The sequence below is a fragment of the Phoenix dactylifera genome, chromosome 4 (genome assembly GCF_051530095.1).
Source record: "Phoenix dactylifera cultivar Ajwa chromosome 4, Ajwa_hap1_PhDact_Kaust_v1.1, whole genome shotgun sequence".
NCBI classification, from domain to species: domain Eukaryota; kingdom Viridiplantae; phylum Streptophyta; class Magnoliopsida; order Arecales; family Arecaceae; genus Phoenix; species Phoenix dactylifera.
Genome location: NC_143193.1, coordinates 45,215,468 through 45,234,408, shown reverse-complemented (window position 1 = coordinate 45,234,408; position 18,941 = coordinate 45,215,468). Strand labels below are relative to the sequence as shown.

Sequence of the window (18,941 nt, the reverse complement as noted above, 5' to 3'; positions counted from 1 at the left end):
TTTTTTAAAAATTATAAATCACTTGGCCGATATAATGACAACTAATATAGAAGGAAACATGCCAAAAACTTAGGCATGCACATTACCTTCAAATCACCATAAGAGAATAAAAAATAGTATAATAACAAGTTTTAATAGCTACCATTTGAAAGTTTATATACTTTCAAAAAAAAAAAAAGTTTCTAGAGATATTTCTAGAAAGCTGCCATGATGTCACCTCCCCTGAATGAAGAGGACCCTCACTTTGATACATCCCAGATAAGTGCACAAAACCCCTCCAAAGAGGGCAAAAATTACTACTGCATCGATTTCGCCACCCAACCATAAGCACTGGTGCACCCCAGCCCATGACACAAACTCTCCTCCCTAGGTGAATGGATGAGCAGTGAAGAAAGTTGGCACAAAGTCCAAACTCTAACGTCCTTCCCATGTCGCAAGGAGAAAGTCCTTATCCCCTGCCATCTGACGCACAAAACTCCACCAAACTATTAGCTACAACGTAGCCAAAACTTCCTCCCACCTTCATGATATCACCAACTCTCCATGCATATCCACTTTGTTTCTTTCTCTATATATGTTGTCACACTAGCTGACTACTGCCACTAGAACAAAAAGAAGAGAGTCCCTTTATTCTAACCTCCTCTCTAGAGAGTTAGGCAACTGCTGCTGTGTTGATGGCTAGGAGCATGGGTTCCTATGATGTTCCAGAGGGAGTAGACATTAGAGGGAGATATGATGAGGAGTTTGATAAAATTCTCACAAGGGATGCACTGCAATTTGTTGCTGATTTGCAGAGGGAGTTCCGGGGCCAGATCAGGTACTCATTGGAGTGTCGCCGGGAGGCGAAGAAGAGGTACAATTCTGGGGAACTGCCGGGGTTTGATCCTGCCACAAAGTTCATTAGGGAAGGAGACTGGTTGTGTGCTCCGGTGCCACCGGCGGTCGAGGACCGGACCGTGGAGATCACCGGGCCTGTGGACAGGAAGATGATCATCAACGCGCTCAACTGTGGAGCCAAAGTCTTTATGGTATGGTTGATAGAGATCGTAGTTACTGTAAGGTCTTTCTTTATTATTATTTTGGGGGGGGGGGGGGGGGGGGGGGTAAGATACTAAGATCCATGAAGTATTGAACAAACACTTCAATAGTACTAGTTGTGATTCATGTACAAATATGTTTGGCTGTATAAAAGTTTGGGTGCAGGGAAATTTAACTTTTTTTTTTGATAGGACAAAAATTAAAATCTAAATGTTAAAAATAAAAATTTAAGCCCTATTTGGTATTGTTTTTATTTTTTATTTTTATTTTCAGAAATTAAAGAATAAAATTGAACTAGACTAACCAAATATATGTCATAGAACATTTTTATTTTTTTGAGAAAACTCTCTTATGTTTTAACTTATTGCAAACTCTTAAAAACTTTTTGCAGCAAAAAATTATTGTTTTTTTTAAGAAAGGTAAAAAGTAAAACATCGGCGGCAACAAGAAAAGCACTAAAATAATAATAGTATGAAACATGCTCCCATTGGGTGAGAAAGATCTCAAAATTATTGGATAAGAAGATTGGTGATGATAGATTTATGTAGGACTAGGAAGATCATATTGTGATTAAGAATATGTTAAAAGTGATCTGTGCTGGGAAAAAAGAAAAGAATATGTTACGAGCGGGGAAACCTTTTGGCAACGGATTTAATTACAAAAACTATCAGAATTTAAATATTAAAAAATATTTTCACTTTGATATAATGTTAGAATTCGTTAATATTTTCTTTGTCATAAACAAGTAGCTATGATGTAATCTAAAAAATATATCATCATAATATTTCAAAAAATTTAGCAAGTCATTGTGGAATTACGATAGAAATATATATACATATAATTTTAGAAAGTACACCATATAATTTTTATTTGTGAATGTCCGAGATAAAGAAACTCATAAAGTCAAATCTTTAAAACCTCTCTAGATTTCCTTTTCTTGGCATAAAACATGCGGCGGTCGTCAATGCACCATAACTCTACCTACCTCCTTGACAATAGTTTGATCGAATGCCGTGATAATCATCATATGATTTTATTAATTGTTCATTCAAATGTATCATAACACTTAAGTGGACCGTCCATATCCAAAATGAAACCATGCTGGAGCTCAGAAGGATAACGAGCCGGGCCCACGGGTGAGGAGAGTACAAGTAAAACCGGCTAGTGTGCTCAACACACGGTCATTTCTGCCCGCATCGAATATTCTTCTGGTGGAGTGAGGGCCCAGTGGAGGTTGCTACACGGGGGTGGGCTTGTCCCTTCCTCCCCCCCCCCTTTCCCTTCTTTTTTAGCAAAAAAAAAAAAGAAATGAAGGAGATGATTGACCTACAACCACCCACACTAAGCTATTAAACCCAAGCACACTTTATTCTAAATTGGGCTGGTGTTCTTTTGAAGGCTGACTTTGAGGATGCACTCTCACCAAGCTGGGAAAACCTGATGAGAGGCCAGTTTAACCTTAGAGATGCTGTAAATGGGACCATAAGCTTCCATGACCAAGTCCGGAACAGGGTCTACAAGCTCGGCGGCCAGATCGCCAAGCTCTTTGTCCGGCCGAGGGGCTGGCACTTGCCGGAGGCCCATATCCTCATCGACGGTGAACCGGCGACCGGCTGCCTCGTGGACTTTGGGCTCTACTTCTTCCACAACCATGCCTCCTTCCGGGCCACCCAAGGTGCCGGCTTTGGACCTTTCTTCTATCTCCCCAAGATGGAGCACTCAAGGTAAGCCAAAGCTCACCATCAGTTAAACCTGCCAACAATGTTACAGAACAGCTGGTAACAAAGAGATGCATGGTGACGACAGGGAGGCCAAGATATGGAATTGTGTCTTCGAGAGGGCCGAGAAGTTCGCCGGAATAGGACAGGGGAGCATCAGGGCTACGGTCCTGATCGAGACTCTCCCGGCGGTGTTTCAAATGAATGAGATCCTCTATGAGCTGAGGGGCCACTCCATTGGTCTGAATTGTGGAAGATGGGACTACATCTTCAGCTATGTCAAGACCTTCCAAGCCCACCCAGACCGCCTCCTCCCTGACCGGGTGCAGGTGGGGATGACTCAGCACTTCATGCGGAGCTACTCCGACCTCCTCATCCGCACCTGCCACCGCCGCGGTGTCCACGCCATGGGCGGCATGGTATGCAACGATCGACGACCCTCGATTTCTAAGTTCACTGCACTTCAGCATTGCACCAACTTAGCACGGACATGTCTCAAAATCCTTCTCTTCTTGACAGGCGGCGCAGATTCCGATCAGAGATAATCCGGCAGCCAATGAAGCAGCCCTGGAGCTGGTGAGGAATGACAAGCTGCGAGAAGTCCGAGCAGGACATGATGGCACATGGGCTGCTCACCCAGGCCTCATTCCGGCCATCTTGGAAGTGTTCGCCAGCAACATGGGCAACAAGCCCAACCAGATTCAGACAGCAAAGAGAGAGGATGCAGACGATATCACTGAAGAGGACCTCCTGCGGAGGCCCGGAGGTGTGAGGACGATGGAGGGCCTCCGGCTGAACACCAGGGTTGGAATCCAGTACATCGCAGCCTGGCTTACCGGGACCGGATCGGTGCCGCTCTACAATCTCATGGAGGATGCAGCGACCGCGGAGATCAGCAGGGTTCAGAACTGGCAGTGGCTGAAGTATGGGGTGGTTTTGGATGGAGAAGGAGTGAAGGTGAGGGTGACATTGGATCTGTTTGCAAGAGTCGTGGAAGAAGAGATGGCGAAGATTGAGAGGGAGGTCGGAGCAGAGAAGTTCGGCCGTGGCATGTACAAAGAGGCCTGCGAGATCTTCACCAAGCAATGCACTGCTCCAGAACTGGATGATTTCCTGACCTTGGATGCTTACAACAAGATTGTAGTCCACCACCCCAAGGTATCCTCTAGTCTCTGAGTACAAGCTATCCATGAGTTAATCCTCATGGATTTTGTTGTCATGATCCAGTAGCTGTTGTGCTGTCGTTTATCTGTGTTGTGTTACTGCTACTATGTAATAAGCTCTTTTCATCACTGCATGCCTGTTGGTTTTGTGCTAATAATTTTCAGATGGTCAACCATGGCTATTAAGACTCTGTACTTAATAAATTGACTGCTTCTTGAGCTGTCTAAATGTCATGCTACCTTTGCTCCTATTTGTTTATAACACTAAGGGCCTGTGTGGATATTTCTTCGGGCAAATCCTGCAGAAATTGGACCTATTGGCCCACCTAGCCAACCTCTTCTAAAAGCCTGTTAGACTCGGGCTGGAAGGAGTATTGGGCTGGCATGGCCCATGCTCGAAGAGCTTCCTACTCCAGCAAAATTTCAGCACAAATCTTGCTTGGATTACCCAAGCAGGCCCCAAGACTTCATCAAAAAATTTCCAGCATAATTCACATATCTAACAAGAATATTTATCAACAATTACTAGTAAGAGAGGGTGTCGTGGTCCTGTAGAAAGTTTGTTAAGATGCCCCTGTATGAATATATGTACTGAAATATAGAAGGAAAAAATGATTCCTATCTTCCAGCAACATAGCTGATACAATCGTAGGCAGTAAGGTTGCTCTGGTCTTGACCTCTCAACTGATGATGCATTGAGCTGTTACTATTGTGGGGCCAGAAGGATTCTGGTATATAAAAAGTATAAAGCATATCAAAAGGAACCATACTGGAAACAAAGATTGGTTAATTACTTGGAAGAATGAATGTCTGAGTTCCATACAATACCAATAGGTCAAAAAAATAAGGTTCCTGTCACAGAATGAAGAGTATTGGAAGAGTAGCACTTTCTCAACAAACAGAAATTCCAAATGAGAAGTTTAACTGCCAACAGGATGTCCCATGTCAATCCCCTCATTTTAATATGGTCACATAATTCATACCCAAGAAACTAATTTGCATGAATATTATCTGAAACTTCAAGCAAACCCATAGTTTGACATAGTCCAGTCACAGAAAGAATGGATTATTAAATGGTTACACTACGTCAACGTGAAGCAGCACCAAATGAAAACAAGTCTAATCACAAACCAAATATCTGATGTCATTCACACTACTATAATATGGTTACAATATTTGCATCCCAGAAACTATTTTGGATCTCAAGTCTGGATTAAACTTTCTTATGCTACAATGATCAGCAATGCGAGTTTGAAGCCGTGTTGCATTTGTCATCATGAACATCCAAGTTTAACTGGTAACTTTGTTGATCAAGCACCCAACGATGGCAATAACAAACCCCAAGATGGCACCAGCAACAACCTAACAATTATTTCAGAACATGTAGATGTTGAGATCATCCTATGGAACTTCATAGAATAGCAAAATTGGACAAATGTTAAGCTAGTGTTTAACTATCCTCAACATAGTTTTTAAGATTTTTTTTGGGATAAAAAGTACTGTTTAGATATTTAAACTATGGTATGTCGTACCATACCATACCGAATGGTACCGAACGTACCATACCATACCAGTTCGGTATCAGTACCGGTGGCGTACTGACCCTCGGTATGCCAAAAAAATTTCATACCGTACCGCACCGATACTATGCTAGTGTAGTATCGGTACAGGATCCGGTATTGGTATGGCGAACCTTTGTTTAAACTATTGTTTTAATCATCACGTCCTGTCCTAACAATTTGCAATCAGCCTTTAGGATGCTTCACACCAAAGGAGGGAAAAAAATTAAACTGCCAATTAATGATTCAGATTTAGATCAATATCAAAGATATAAGCTAGACATACTCTAGACTCAAGTCCACCAAAATATGACCCGATACAAGTACAGAGTGGCTCATCCATTATCTCATGAATTAGTAATAATACTCTGAAATCCATTAGTTCCAAGAAGAAATTAACCATTTCCATTTGTCAAATGATTGTTATAGGAAATTTTGGTTTGTGGTGGTGGCTGGAGAGTTCACCATGCAGACATCAGCCTCACCATCAAATTTCTTAGGAAGTCAAAAATTGAAAAAACAACCAAACTAGGAACAAGACATCTTACTTTAACCTATCCAAGCAAGCAGAGAGCAAATTAGAGAACTCTTTACCAATCACATGTATTATGTACATTACTTCTAAATAAATCAACCAATACATGAACCAATCTCAGAGACATCTAAAATGGTAAGGGCTCATGCTTCCTGGCAAAATTTGCATTTTTTCCTTGCATGCATTGGAATGTGCCATGTGCAATGTGCACGTCGCATCAGAAGATCAGTTTCCACATGAAACTTAAAGGTGTGTGAACAAACCTGAGCTGGGGTATGGCCAAGAAGCTCACGCAGCGGCCTTGTGTCAGAAAGAGGATGTTCTGCTGGAAGTTCAATTACAATTTGATTCAACACCTGAAAACGAGCCCAGAACGAGAATAATGGATATGAATTTAACAACTTAATTTTAGTAAAATATAATTTGTAGAACTCCAATTTTTTCCAGTACTATGACAATAATCATGACCATTATCTGCCTCATGCAACCTATCATTTAAGCAGAATATGTGAAAGCCATAGAAACTTCCATCTAGCCTAATACGAGTCGTCTAATATAGAGTTTAGTCAGCTCTGGTCTCAAGAACCTTGAGATGGCTAACGTTAAGATAAATCAATCTACTTATTTGCTCTGATCAAAAATTGAAAAGCTAACGTTGTTAGGAGTTCAAGGTCCGATACTAAGTTCTAACAAGTGATAGATTGTGGTGATTACCTAGAATTTAGCTTTTCCTGTTAAAAGATTCAAAGAGAACTCTCCAAGCTGATTTGTCAGGGCTGAAACCAGTCAAAGTTCTTCTAATCATTTTTATGAAAACTTATGCCCAGTTTTAAAAAGCAGAAGATTGGATTGTCTTAGAAGGCTTAGTTAAGTTTTATATGTTTCCCAAATATGCCAAATTTTCATAAAAAGATTCAGCACATCTATGGATTCATATAGCCAAACCGTGCTAGTTGAGACAAAACTTGATTGTTTGGTTGTCATTATTCTTATTCACTCAAACTAGGGAAACTAGCTGAGTTGACTTATAGTCTTCCATCTGCAGACCCGGGCCAAATATACAAAACAGAAAACCAGAAAACCTCTGTGTTTTTTGAAGACACGGTTGAGAATTTGAAGTTTCCTTTAGTTTTCCAAGTGCATGGTAATTAAGTACATGGAAAATACATAGACATGAACTTTACAAGTAGCAACTACCTAGAGCTGTCATGCAGCAGGTTCAGGCCTGAGTTGAATTTCTTTTGGCCAATAATCCAATTAACTAATAGTTGGACAAGGTGACAATCAGTATAACTAGAATGCGCTTGAAGTTTCCTCTCTAGGCATCATATACACCAGATCATGATAATCGTTTTCCTTTAATGATTCAGAAATTTCTCAGTTAATTCCTTTAATTGAAGAAGCTCTTCGAGTTTATTTCTCAGTTGAAGTGTTCTTTAAGTTCAACGCCTACAAATATTATAGTAATTGTCCTTGAAACATCAAATTTGCCTCTTGATAAGTCCACCATGCTTACATGCTTTTCATAATTCGTAGTGATGGAATAAAATATAGCAGCTTCACCAACAAAATGATTAATATTTTAAATTAAGTCCTCAATTATCCAAAAGAGACTGCTGTACCCTACAAATATCTAATTTTCACAAATATATATATATATATATATAGGTCATTGATTCATGGTCCACTGATTAAAAAAATTCCTTCAAACTCCTTGTTCATAATTGGTTCTAAAACCCCTGCTTCTGTTTGAGTTAGAAACACCTTACAGACCTCAATTTTTGGAACTGTTTTTGTTATATCAAAACTGAATGTTGTCCATCTTCTTGTTGGTAATTCATCATAGTTTTCATGATTTTCAAATCACTTCTTAATAACATTCTGCTGAACTGGTTTCCAAATCTTTGTTTTTGTGTTTTAAATAATTACTTGACATCTACATTTATTAGAGTCAAGCCATGTTGTTTCCGTTGGAACTTGTGCTACATCATTCAAACATGTTACTTTATCACCTGATATGTTGTAGATTACTATGCTTTCTTACAAGTGTAAGAAAATCTCATGTTTATGGATTGAACCATCTTGTTAGTGACTGAACCATTAACCAGTGGGTATAACAGTTGGTTCTTGAGTAGACGGTATTGATTTGATTGTACAAAGTGATTTCAACTGTATTACTGTTGTTCCTAAAACAGACTATGTTTGTTAAAATACCTGTTTGGTAAATGTCATTTGTAATTTTTAAGTTCAAATAGGCTTTAATTCTTATTATTGTTCTATTACACTTGATCCTATTTTCTTGTTCACTATGTTTGGCTCACCCACTTATTATATAATTTATATTTCAGAGTGAAAGGCCTATTGGCTTAAGCTATTAGCAGATCTGAGCTACTCTTGGCGTATATATTGAGGCTGCTTCATCAAAAAAAGGGACTTAAAGCCAATTTGTTTATCTTAAAGTAAGGTTTGTAGCTGTAGAAGTTGTTACATTACTAGTGCAGAGACAGAGTACTGCCCATATCGAAAGATGTAAAACGTGTGCTTACAAATTACAATGAACTATTTTTATGTACTATAAGATAATGGATTGAAGTGAACCTTGTTTTAAATTTGGATAAAATTTAGCTTGCTATGTTTGGTCAATTGCGCATATATTTAATTATTAAATGTTTTGGAAATAAATTTGCAATTAGTTGCTTCCACAACCAAACAGGTATATGCGCAATTGCTACAAATTTCTGGCCATTGATTGATTGTAATTGTGACTACTTTGAACCTGGTAGAGCCGGGTTATGGACTCTGACTCTTAGAACCCAACAGGTAAGAGAAAACTTGTGCTAAATTACAACATAATGCTCTATATAAAGAACTTTATAGGTAGATTGACCCCAGTAAATAAAAATATGACTAGCCTCTTGCTACCATCACTCCAACCTAATTCCTGGCACCTAGGGAGCAGCCATAAAATCCAACAACCCAGAAGCAATTCCAAAGCTTCCTCTAAGATTTCCTTCACCTTGAAATTTCTTGTAAAATATTCTACATTGTGTTCTCTCCAAATTATCCAGCTCAAAAGTTTAACAGTATGAATTTAATTCATATCACTTTATGGAAATGCCCCACTTATTGACATTGCCAAAGGAATTAGGCAGTTCAATCATACAAGATCTATAATCCATTCAAAAGACTCAATCACAAGGAATGTGAAAAAGGAGTGTTCCACTGCGTCACTAAGAAGCAACCCGGACATATAAGAAATTACTTGTTTCTTCTTTGCCTCAAACATCCAGATTCTATTCTTACTTTTGAAAGCTGAAACACGACTTTCTGCACTTTATGCAGCAACTCCTGAACCATATGATGTGTAAACTCTAAGAAGCAGCCACTGTATCTTTGAATAGTCCTCATCCCAAGGATCTCTTCCAAAAAGAGATGTCCAATCAGTACAAGCTCCCTCAACCCTTCCTAAAGCCAAATAATTGACAGCTTTTGCACACTAGGGAGCAATAACCAAACTATACCAGGGAAAGGATCAGCAAGAGGGATTTAGCTGCAGCATCTATTGAACCCAAAGAACAGGACATCAGAACACCTCAGTCAACCTCAAATCCAGCCTCCATCTCCAGGCTATTCTTACATTTGTGTTGCCTGTCAAACCTGATACTATTAAGATCAGATACCAAATTCAGTTCCCACCTGCAATGATTTCTGAACTACTTATTTTAGACAAAGATGAATCACAAATTCACAAAGTCTATGTTTCCTTAAGGTTCCGCACCATTTACCTGATAGTTTGGAGTTAGTATCTAAAGCTGTCGATCCAAATTCAGCCTTTTTCAACTACAACACCTCTGATTTAAAATTAGTCATAGATCTACTATCAGTTTTGATTGCATAATACAAATTGGCAACCTTTTCATTCAAAAACATTTGTCACATCCACTGGAATTTCAAAAACGGAGAGGAAATAGAGTGTCGATAGATAAGACAGGCTTAGTAGAATGCCAATGGCAAAAACTCATGCTTTAACACTCTCTTAATAGTCCAATGCTCGATATAAACTAACAACAACCCTGAGATGCATCAGCCACAGGCAGCAAAATAAATCCTCTACCATCCCCCATACTGATTCCAGTGTACACGAAATTTTTTGAGAATGATTCACTGACCTAATAGCATTTCAGAACTGTCGTAACAAAAACTTTAATTTTCTTTTTTCTTAGCTCCTTCATTCTACCAATATATGGCATGTGATGTGTGCAAAAAAACAGAAGTTGGACCAACTCTAATTACTGTTCCACATTGTCTAGTGATAAGACAACCCACCTGAAGGAGTAGTTGACAACAAAACAGCAATTTAAAAGAGACAAAACTGCTATATTCCTTCACATTTAGAGCTTTTCAACCCTTTCTTCCATAAACACATTATAGATCCAAAGATGTACAACTAACTTGGTGTAGAAATAAAATTCTAGCTACCAGCCTAGCAATGCAGTCCCCCTATACAATTGAGAGGTCAAATGCCTTGACAACTTGGCATCCTAGACTATGACCATCCTCATATATGAAACACAAGCAAAACTACAGATAATATCATCAACCAAGTGCCAATATATTTCCTGCTGAAGTTGGAAATGCATGATGTACATTCCACCCATCTGGAAAATCCTAGTTGGCCCTACAAATGATTGTTAATATTTTCCTAAGCTTCTATCTTCACATCTCAAGGTTCGCCGAACCAATATCAAGATCCGTACCGGTCGGGTTCGCCGAACCGGTATCGAGACCCGTACTGGTCGGCAACCAGTACACTTTGGTAGCGGTTCAGACCAAACCGAACCGAACCGAACCGTCCAGTTCCATCAAATTCTGGCCGGTTCCGGCTAGATCCAATCATAACCATTTTCCACTGCCGAACCAACCTGGTCGGAAACCGGGTCAGCTCGGTTCGGACCGAGCCGACCAGTACGGCTCGGTTCGGGGTGAACCGACCAGTACGGCTCGGTTCGGGGTGAACCGACCAGTACGGCTCGGTTCGGGGTGAACCGACCAGTACGGCTCGGTTCAGTATTCCTTGTCACATCTACACATTCACCATTCTTGGTATTATCACAAATTCAATAACTCTGCTCTAGAGGAAGTAAAGTTTCGACCTCTTATTACCTTCCAAAGACATAATTTTAACTATGACGAACTGACAATAATTTTAAATAATCATATGGGGAAAGTTTTAAAAATTAAAAGCCACAAGATAAAACAATACCTCTGCCTGCCTTCCGGCATGTAATCGAACACCAAAAGCATCATACATTACCTGCGAATCAGTGTTGCACATGAAAAGTCTTCAATGAGGAATGCAACATAGCCAGGAAAAAGTAACTAACAAGAAATTAACCCCAAAATCCCATAGCTTAAAAGCGAAATCATATTAATGCTCTTGCTACATATACACAAAGTACATTTAATTATCTTATCCATCAAAAGAAAACTTAAAGATATAGATCTAGGGCAAGTTGCCATTGTTATTGATGAGAAGTCAAATTGCCTTTATGAAGATACTTAAAAGACTCCTCTGTGTAGCACCATGAAGAAAAATGCACTATCACCTAAAAGGATTCAAAGTTCAGTTGGTTTAAAAGAATATTATGCATATTTAGGATTACAGACTCAGCAACAAACATAAATTAACCATAAAAATGAACATATATTCTCATTTCTAAAAGTGGTCGAAAATTTATAAAATCAATGAAAGCATTGTCGTCAAATGTTCATATTCTTTACATTGGTTGAATGATTCCTTGAGTTAATTCCAATTGATAGAACTAATCAGAAACTCGTCACAACTCATGGATCAAGAATTTTAAAAAAAATTAACAAATTATTCATAAGATGTTTCTACAATATTTAATGTAAAGTGTTATGGTTCATACTACCACTGTGGTTGTATGTGTCGAGAAAATTACATTGCTTTTCCCCCTTTCTTTAAAGACATAGAATCCTCAGATTCTCCTCAAGTTCTAAGGAAAGAAGAGCAGGATCCCAATTAAGGAATCTTCTTGGATCTCCTTTGCGATGGGTCACTGTGTGAGGAAGATAGAAAGATGATGCATTCTTTATCTCTCTTTTGTGTTACTCAATCTCCTGCCTCAACAAAGAAGATGAGAAGAAAAAGAAAAAGGAATATATGACAACAAAGAAAACAAGGATGAGGTAGAAGTGAGAAAAAGCAACATATACCGGAATCATCTCCAGGGTATTTCTTGTGGCATCTTTTTGGATATGTTGCTTGGGTTGCTTGGTAGGAGGCATCTCTTCTAATTTCTCCTTTATGACCGTATTTTGAGTATTCTTTTTTTTTTTAATGCTAGAGATCTCATAATATAATACCAAGTGTAGTGTACATAAACAATGGATTTTCCGGAGACTCTTCGTGACAGATTTGCCACATGGTATGGCTAGGGGTGCAAATGACCCGAGCAACTCGCAAGCTGCTTGAGCTCGACTCGGGTCCAAGCTCGACTCAACTCGAACAGTTTTTTGAGTCAAGCTCAAGTAACAAAATACTTGGCTCAAAGGCTCACGAGCCTAGTTGAGTAAATATATTTTTAATAATATTATATTTAATTTATATTATATATATATATTTAATATTTTATTATGTTATGTTTTATTTTAACCATATTTTTTAATTATGACCAAGGCTTGAATGCAAGCTCGAATTTGAGCTCGAGTATGGCTCGGTTGAAAGTCCAGTCGAGTTGATCTCGAGTATTGTTTTTTTTTCTATCGAGTTAAGTTAGAGCTTGGATATTAAGGCTTGATCAATCTCGAGTTGAGTTTCAAACCAAGTATTTTGAATCAAGTCAAGATCAAGCCTCTGGCTACTCAACTCAGCTCGGTTCGATTGCACCCCTTGGTATGGCTAACAAGCAAGAGCTAGATTGGTGCTTAAGAAATGCTAGGCCTTTGAAGATGCATAAGTTTGTCAGTTGTCAATAAATGAGGATGGATATGGTTGTGTGGTTGCAATAATGTTCTAAATGAAGCAGAGCACGGGTTAACGAGCACCAAGCAAAGAATACTGACAAATGATCAAAGCTTAGGCATAAGGCGAGGCAACATTTTGCTTCATTTACATGTGAGAGCAGTAACTGTAAGATCTCGTAATCCCTATCTAGTGAGTGCCCATCCTTCACAAAACATGTTGACTGGTCAACGTCAAGTATTTGTGAAAAACATCATCCCATCTTTATATCTTCGTCAATAGATCTCTTCAATTAACTCACTAGTGGAGTGGGATAAGTAGATCCAGTTTCTAGTCCTTTGGTTGCTTTTCTCCTCCTTTCCTAGTTTTATGCATGTCTGTATGAAATTATAAGGTTCTAAAATCCCTGAAAATCCAAGTAGCATGAAAAACGTTAGGCAGTAAAGGCTAAGATAGAAAATAATTAGTTCGAGGTGAAATTAGCAACTATAGAATTCTTGCTATGGCAACAAGGACTAAACAAGCAATTATCGGTTCAGCAAGAGACAAAAGATAGATGGTTTTAAAGGTTGTGTATATATAGCAATAGAAGAAGTCAATGTCCCAGGGTAAAAGGATTAACTGCTTGGAAGTGTTAGATGGATTTCAATATGTTAACATCAATGAAAGGAAATTTCATGAAGCAGGTTCAAAGAATGAAGAATTCAGAGGGAACCACTGACATCTTCTGGCCCCCCACCATATATTTTCTTGCAGGAAGATCTCTCTCTACTAAATTCCTGTACTTCAATATTACACCTTAGCCAAACATGGCAGCAAACATCCTGAGCCATCATCAAAATGATATCAAACTCATGAAGAAATGAAAAGAGCCTATACATAAGATCATCCACATTAAACAAGGGTAAAGGAAACCAATCTCCCGAACTCAAAATAATGAAAGGGTACAGCTGATGAGATACCAAGCCAGGTGATATGTTGTTCTGGGAGTACCAACCGTCAACTTTATATATTGGACATTTGGCATCACCTCCTCAGACCACTTTCTGCAAGACAATTCTAGTTACAAGTTGGTCTGGATAGAGGTTATATATATTAACGTTTAAACCACAAATGGCTTCCTAGGTTCCTAATGTGAAAAGGTGTGGAGACTTTCATCCATCTCTTAGTCTTTTATTGTCAATATCTTCTAAATTGAGTCCGACTTCTGCAACGCTATGAAGAAGCCAATTAAGCTAAAGATTTTTGTCAACACTTATGCTTCTCCTATCCCTGTAATCAATAAAAAACCACCTTGAGCCCCATCATAACTTTTAGGTACCAGAAGCTCATACTAAATAACAAATTCAACAAGTTGAGAATCCAAAAAACGAAAACGGAAGCTCTTCCAACTGCTCATTTGGACTGATTCATCTTCAGTCTTAAAGATAAGACCAAAGTTGCTTCACCCATTGTTAAAATGCCCTTCAAACTATAGGATGTACTATTTATAGTTCGACATGTAACAAGCATTATTATACACCTTCAGTCAAAATATTTGAAAACTTCTCTTGGAATTCTACTAAACATAAGCGCTCTAAAAATATCCTAACTTATATTAGTGATACTTTTGTAACTCTATTCTCATTGAACTATGATCTTGACCATTGGCACATTCACAGAATGATTTCCTTGCCATGTTCTTTATAAAAATGAGTGATGAATAAAATATGCACATGTATTTGTGTCCTCCGTACACTAAGCCCATAATGCCAAAATTTGGTTTGCGAATCTTCTTTCATTTCAAACTTTTAAACAATTCTTGTTATTTCTCTACATAGGTCCCTCTACAATGAGAGTCTAAAAGTTCGATGAAATTCTACTTCTCCAATTCCTTATTTTCCTAGTATTTAATTGTGTGCAGTTGTTTGCTTCATTTCTTTGACTTCCAAGTATTAAGACTATCACTTTCGATAATTTTCCTATTCAAAGTAGTATCTTCTCCACCAATGGGTGGGGCTAGTTGACAAGTTCTCCTTGTACCAGCACAAAATAAAATTGATATGAGTGAAACAAAACTTAGCTATTGCACTCATAAGACAATGTAAACCTTCTCTATAGGCCCTAGAAGATAAGAGCAAAAGGAAGAAGTTTCTTATAGAATACCTACATGATGCCAACATCAACAGTATGTAGCATGATTCAAACTTCATACTTTAATGATCCTCATAAGATACATGATATTTCATGTTGATGCATAGGTTTTAGAATAAATGTCAGTGTAGATTTATACGTTCTTTGACACTGAAACAGCAAAAAACAGATATTCACTTATTCCGTATTAAAAAAAGATACAAAGGCTTTTACCATGAATTTAAATAGATTAACTTAGTAGGTGAAAATCATAAATTATCAATATGATGATTTGGAAAGGAGAGGCATCAGACTGTTCAACAGAAGGGACTTTGGATTTTGGAATGGCACTATAGAAATAAATAAATAAATATCCTAAACTATCCTTGTAAAAATCTGCAAAATCTCATGGTGAAGAGAAAACAAGGTGGCTTACCACAATTGCAAATATTGCTGCTACAGCAAATGTGGAACTACCAAAGCCATCTTTAATTCCAATAGCAACAGCAAGTGCTGTCACTGTAGCAGAATGAGATGATGGCATGCCACCAGATCCAATAAGTTGCTTTGCATCCCAACGTTTTTCCTTGTACCTGCAAAACTAAGAAAAATTAAAGCTCTTAGGTAAAAGGTTTCTTACAATACATGCCAAGAGATGATACTAGGAAGCTTCATCAGAGTTGTCTCTGGAATGTACATCGTAGCAGAACAACCAAATGTCACAAATTTTACTGGTCAAACAGAATTTTCCCTTATTATCCAAAGTAGGTAAGTCTAGTGAAACATACAATATATGTGGTATTTTGCACTGGCTTGTGAGGCTTGATAGACAATTTCTGTCTTCAGATAGAGGCCTATTGGGGTCATAGAAGAAAGCCCAAATAGAGAGAGTGCTGCCAATAGTGATAGCACATCAAGAAAAAACAATTTTTTGATAACAACCTATGCATTCTAGTAGCAAATATAATACTTAAGTGCTAAGAAATCTTAAAAATATTGTAGTATAATTATACGTTATCAATATAGTGCGAGAAAGATGTATTCAATGGTCTTTTGGCATGTGTCTAACTTGTACGTATAGTGCCACATAACATGATATTTGATTCAACTTGTTTGCCAATATGCTCTTCTAATTTTTTAAGGACAACCTTTTGATGAACGCTGATTTTCTATATTTCCATCTTGTTTTAAGAGTTTTGATGCATTCATAGGAGAGAGGCAAGATGCCAGTTAAACCAGCTACAACATGGTGATCATGTCCTTCAAAAGAATTCTAGTTACCTTCTTCTTTTTTCTTCTCTATTTTACTAATCAAATGTTTCTTTCCTTCACTGAGCCTCTTTTCCATTCTATCAATACAGAAAGCGTTCTTGGGAAGAAATAACTGCGCATTAGATTATCACCATGCTCGTAAAACATTCTCTCCACAAATGAATAGTGGAATATCAAATTCCCTATATCCAATTCTAGCTCCGAGCTACATTAGCTCAAAATTCCAAGATAAAGACAAAGATACAGCTAACAAAACCCTAAACCATCAATGTCGAGTCAAGAACCAAGATCCGAACTTTCTTAACCCTACACATCCACAAATCCCAGATCAAAAGCCGCAATAGTACGAAAATTCTACTTGAATTCCCATAAATCAACGCAAAGATCTCAACATTCGAAGAATCCAAGCAGGATCCCTAGCATCCCCAAGAAATCTTTACGCAAACGACATCAAAACTAATAAAGAAAGACAAACAGAGATGGAAGAGATCGAGGAGACTAACCAGGTGACAAAAAACTTGGTAGACTGGGCGATGGCAAAGGCCAGGAGAGCCGAGATGAGAGGATAGTTCTGAAGAAAGTTTGAATTTGCGGCGGAGGAGGAGGTAGAAGGCGGAGAAAGAGAAATCCTGCCGTCCTCCATCTCCTATCCTCTTCTCCCTTCTTCGTTCCTCTCAGCTAAACTTCCTCGAACTCTTCCGCCCCTCTATTGATCTCTCTTCCGTTCCTCCGAGAAAGATAAACGGGAACGAAGCCGAGAAGACGTAGAGAGGGATCGAGACCGCGAGAGAAGGAAAGGAGAGGGTTTTCCAAGGCGAAACGAAGCGAGAGGGGGGAGAGAGAGAGAGAGAGAGAGAGAGAGAGAGGAATTGGAGCCTTTTCTCTTCCCTTTTTCTAATTAAATGAAGGGAGTCGGCGTTCTTCTCCGCCCTTGCTCTCTAATTATATGAAGGGAGTCGGCGTTCGGGCAGAGACAACGGCCTGCCTTTCTTTGCTTTTGGGAGTTGAGGAAGGGGGAAGGATAGCATATGCTCTAAATCTTCGAAAAGTGGACTGCAGAATATACCGCCAATTGGAATGATTCTTAACAAGGTGATTAGTTCCTTCTCAAATTGTTGCTGATGCTTCCACTCTAACCATGAGAGTTGAGTTGGGACAAAGACTTGGTTTGTGGAACTGAACATATAAATTTGGAAGAAATTTTCCATGAGGGTGTTGGATTTGTCATGACTATAAAATCTAATATTGCTGAATTTTGAGACAAAGAAATTTATCAAGATTTCTATGATTCTATCTGTAATAAAAGTCCCACAGTTTAAAACTTATTTAGATCAAGAATATAAATCTAAAAAGTATGAATTCAATGATTTAAGGGCCCCGGAAGGAATCTTCGAAAAGAAACCCTGTTGGTTGGTCTGGTTGTCCCTCCGGCGGTGGCCGGGCGGGCCTCGATTCAATCTTGCCGATTCCACCTAGTAAAGGATATCTATAAATTGAACAATTCTTGTATTTTAACTCTCTAAAATAACCGTGGAAAACAATTCATTGCCGCCGACAGATAAAAGAAAACATCTCTGTGAACAACTTCATGAAGAAGCAAACTATATTAATGAAAAATTTTAAAAAATGTTTAGATTAAAAATAATATAACATATAGATTTTGAATAATTTATAGAGAAGGCGATTTAAAAATAATATAGAAAATAAATCTTAAAATAATTTTATGGAAAAGGCATGGTAGTATATAATCCGTGCTTAAACTTTTTTAAGACTTACCTTATATTTCAAATGGTTAGCGATCACATGCGTTTATGCGTTCGCTTTTAAAAGTATCTATTTAAACATGATATATTAATGAAAAATGTTTTTTTAAGCATACAACCAATCTAATTGGAAGAAGTTGATTGAAATAGAATGTTTTTTGGGTGAATCTAGTTCAACTTAATCTATTCATTTTGAGATTATACTAGTGAATTAGTTGGTTAAGTAGTTCATGCAATGGGCAAATTAAGTACCCATGTAAATACATATTTATTCATGGATTTCATAATTGGTCTGCTGACATGGAAGAAAATATCATGAAAAATCAGGTTATAGAGAAGGTGGACAAAGAATATCTTTCAAGCCCACTAGATCTGGAAACAAAGTCCTATTTGCTATGTATGGATTGTAGTTGGATATCACTTTGCCAGACCACCATGAGTGCTAAGTGGAAGCTTTCAACTAGACTGTGCCCACATAACCATTTCTATATAAGCCTTGTCATCCAAAAATAGGAACATGATAGTACGGCAGCAGAGCTTTAAGATAAAGTGCATCACAATAGAAGGAAGGACTCTTTAATTCAAGGCTCCATGGTCCCTAATTTTATTTGCAAGGAACATATAAAGAATGGTCATAGGCCTATAAAGAATGGTCATAGGTCTTATGGACCACTAAAATGATAGTCTTCGGATCTTCGTTGGCTGATGAAGCATGCCTTTTTCTCTATTGAGATTTCCCATATCTACATGGAGGCTAATAGTATTGTAGATTGGATAGCGACTGACGTGGCTAACA

General features: G+C 38.2%; 2 protein-coding genes across 3 annotated transcripts; one reads left to right on the top strand and one right to left on the bottom strand.

The window, feature by feature from the left end:
• Window positions 1-588: 588 nt before the first annotated feature.
• MLS (malate synthase) lies at window positions 589-8,718 on the top strand. 2 transcript variants are annotated; one of them, XM_039133761.3, is made up of 5 exons: window positions 589-1,028; window positions 2,437-2,762; window positions 2,845-3,175; window positions 3,276-3,914; window positions 8,362-8,718. In XM_039133761.3, exons 1-5 carry the CDS (start codon window positions 675-677, stop codon window positions 8,389-8,391), a joined length of 1,680 nt encoding a protein of 559 aa, XP_038989689.1. In that variant the 5' UTR covers window positions 589-674; the 3' UTR covers window positions 8,392-8,718. The 2 variants fall into 2 exon arrangements, with proteins under 2 accessions (XP_038989689.1, XP_088576188.1); XM_088720062.1 differs by lacking the exon at window positions 8,362-8,718 and having other exon boundaries at window positions 590-1,028; window positions 3,276-4,148.
• LOC103715868 (uncharacterized) lies at window positions 4,896-17,964 on the bottom strand. Its single transcript, XM_008803644.5, has 5 exons — window positions 16,886-17,964; window positions 15,547-15,703; window positions 11,277-11,327; window positions 6,277-6,369; window positions 4,896-5,281 (listed from the first exon to the last, which is right to left on the bottom strand). Exons 1-5 carry the CDS (start codon window positions 17,023-17,025, stop codon window positions 5,210-5,212), a joined length of 513 nt encoding a protein of 170 aa, XP_008801866.1. The 5' UTR covers window positions 17,026-17,964; the 3' UTR covers window positions 4,896-5,209.
• Between the last annotated feature and the right edge of the window lie 977 nt (window positions 17,965-18,941).

Coding starts and splice junctions, on each gene's coding strand:
- LOC103715868 (XM_008803644.5), bottom strand. CDS start 17,025: ATGGAGGACGGCAGGATTTCTCTTTCTCCGCCTTCTACCTCCTCCTCC. Junction 15,704..16,885: donor ACCAAGTTTTTTGTCACCTG/GTTAGTCTCCTC, acceptor TTAGTTTTGCAG/GTACAAGGAAAAACGTTGGG. Junction 5,282..6,276: donor TTGGCCATACCCCAGCTCAG/GTTTGTTCACAC, acceptor AATAATTGTTAG/GTTGTTGCTGGTGCCATCTT.
- MLS (XM_039133761.3), top strand. CDS start 675: ATGGCTAGGAGCATGGGTTCCTATGATGTTCCAGAGGGAGTAGACATT. Junction 2,763..2,844: donor CCCAAGATGGAGCACTCAAG/GTAAGCCAAAGC, acceptor TGGTGACGACAG/GGAGGCCAAGATATGGAATT. Junction 3,915..8,361: donor TTGTAGTCCACCACCCCAAG/GTATCCTCTAGT, acceptor TTTATATTTCAG/AGTGAAAGGCCTATTGGCTT.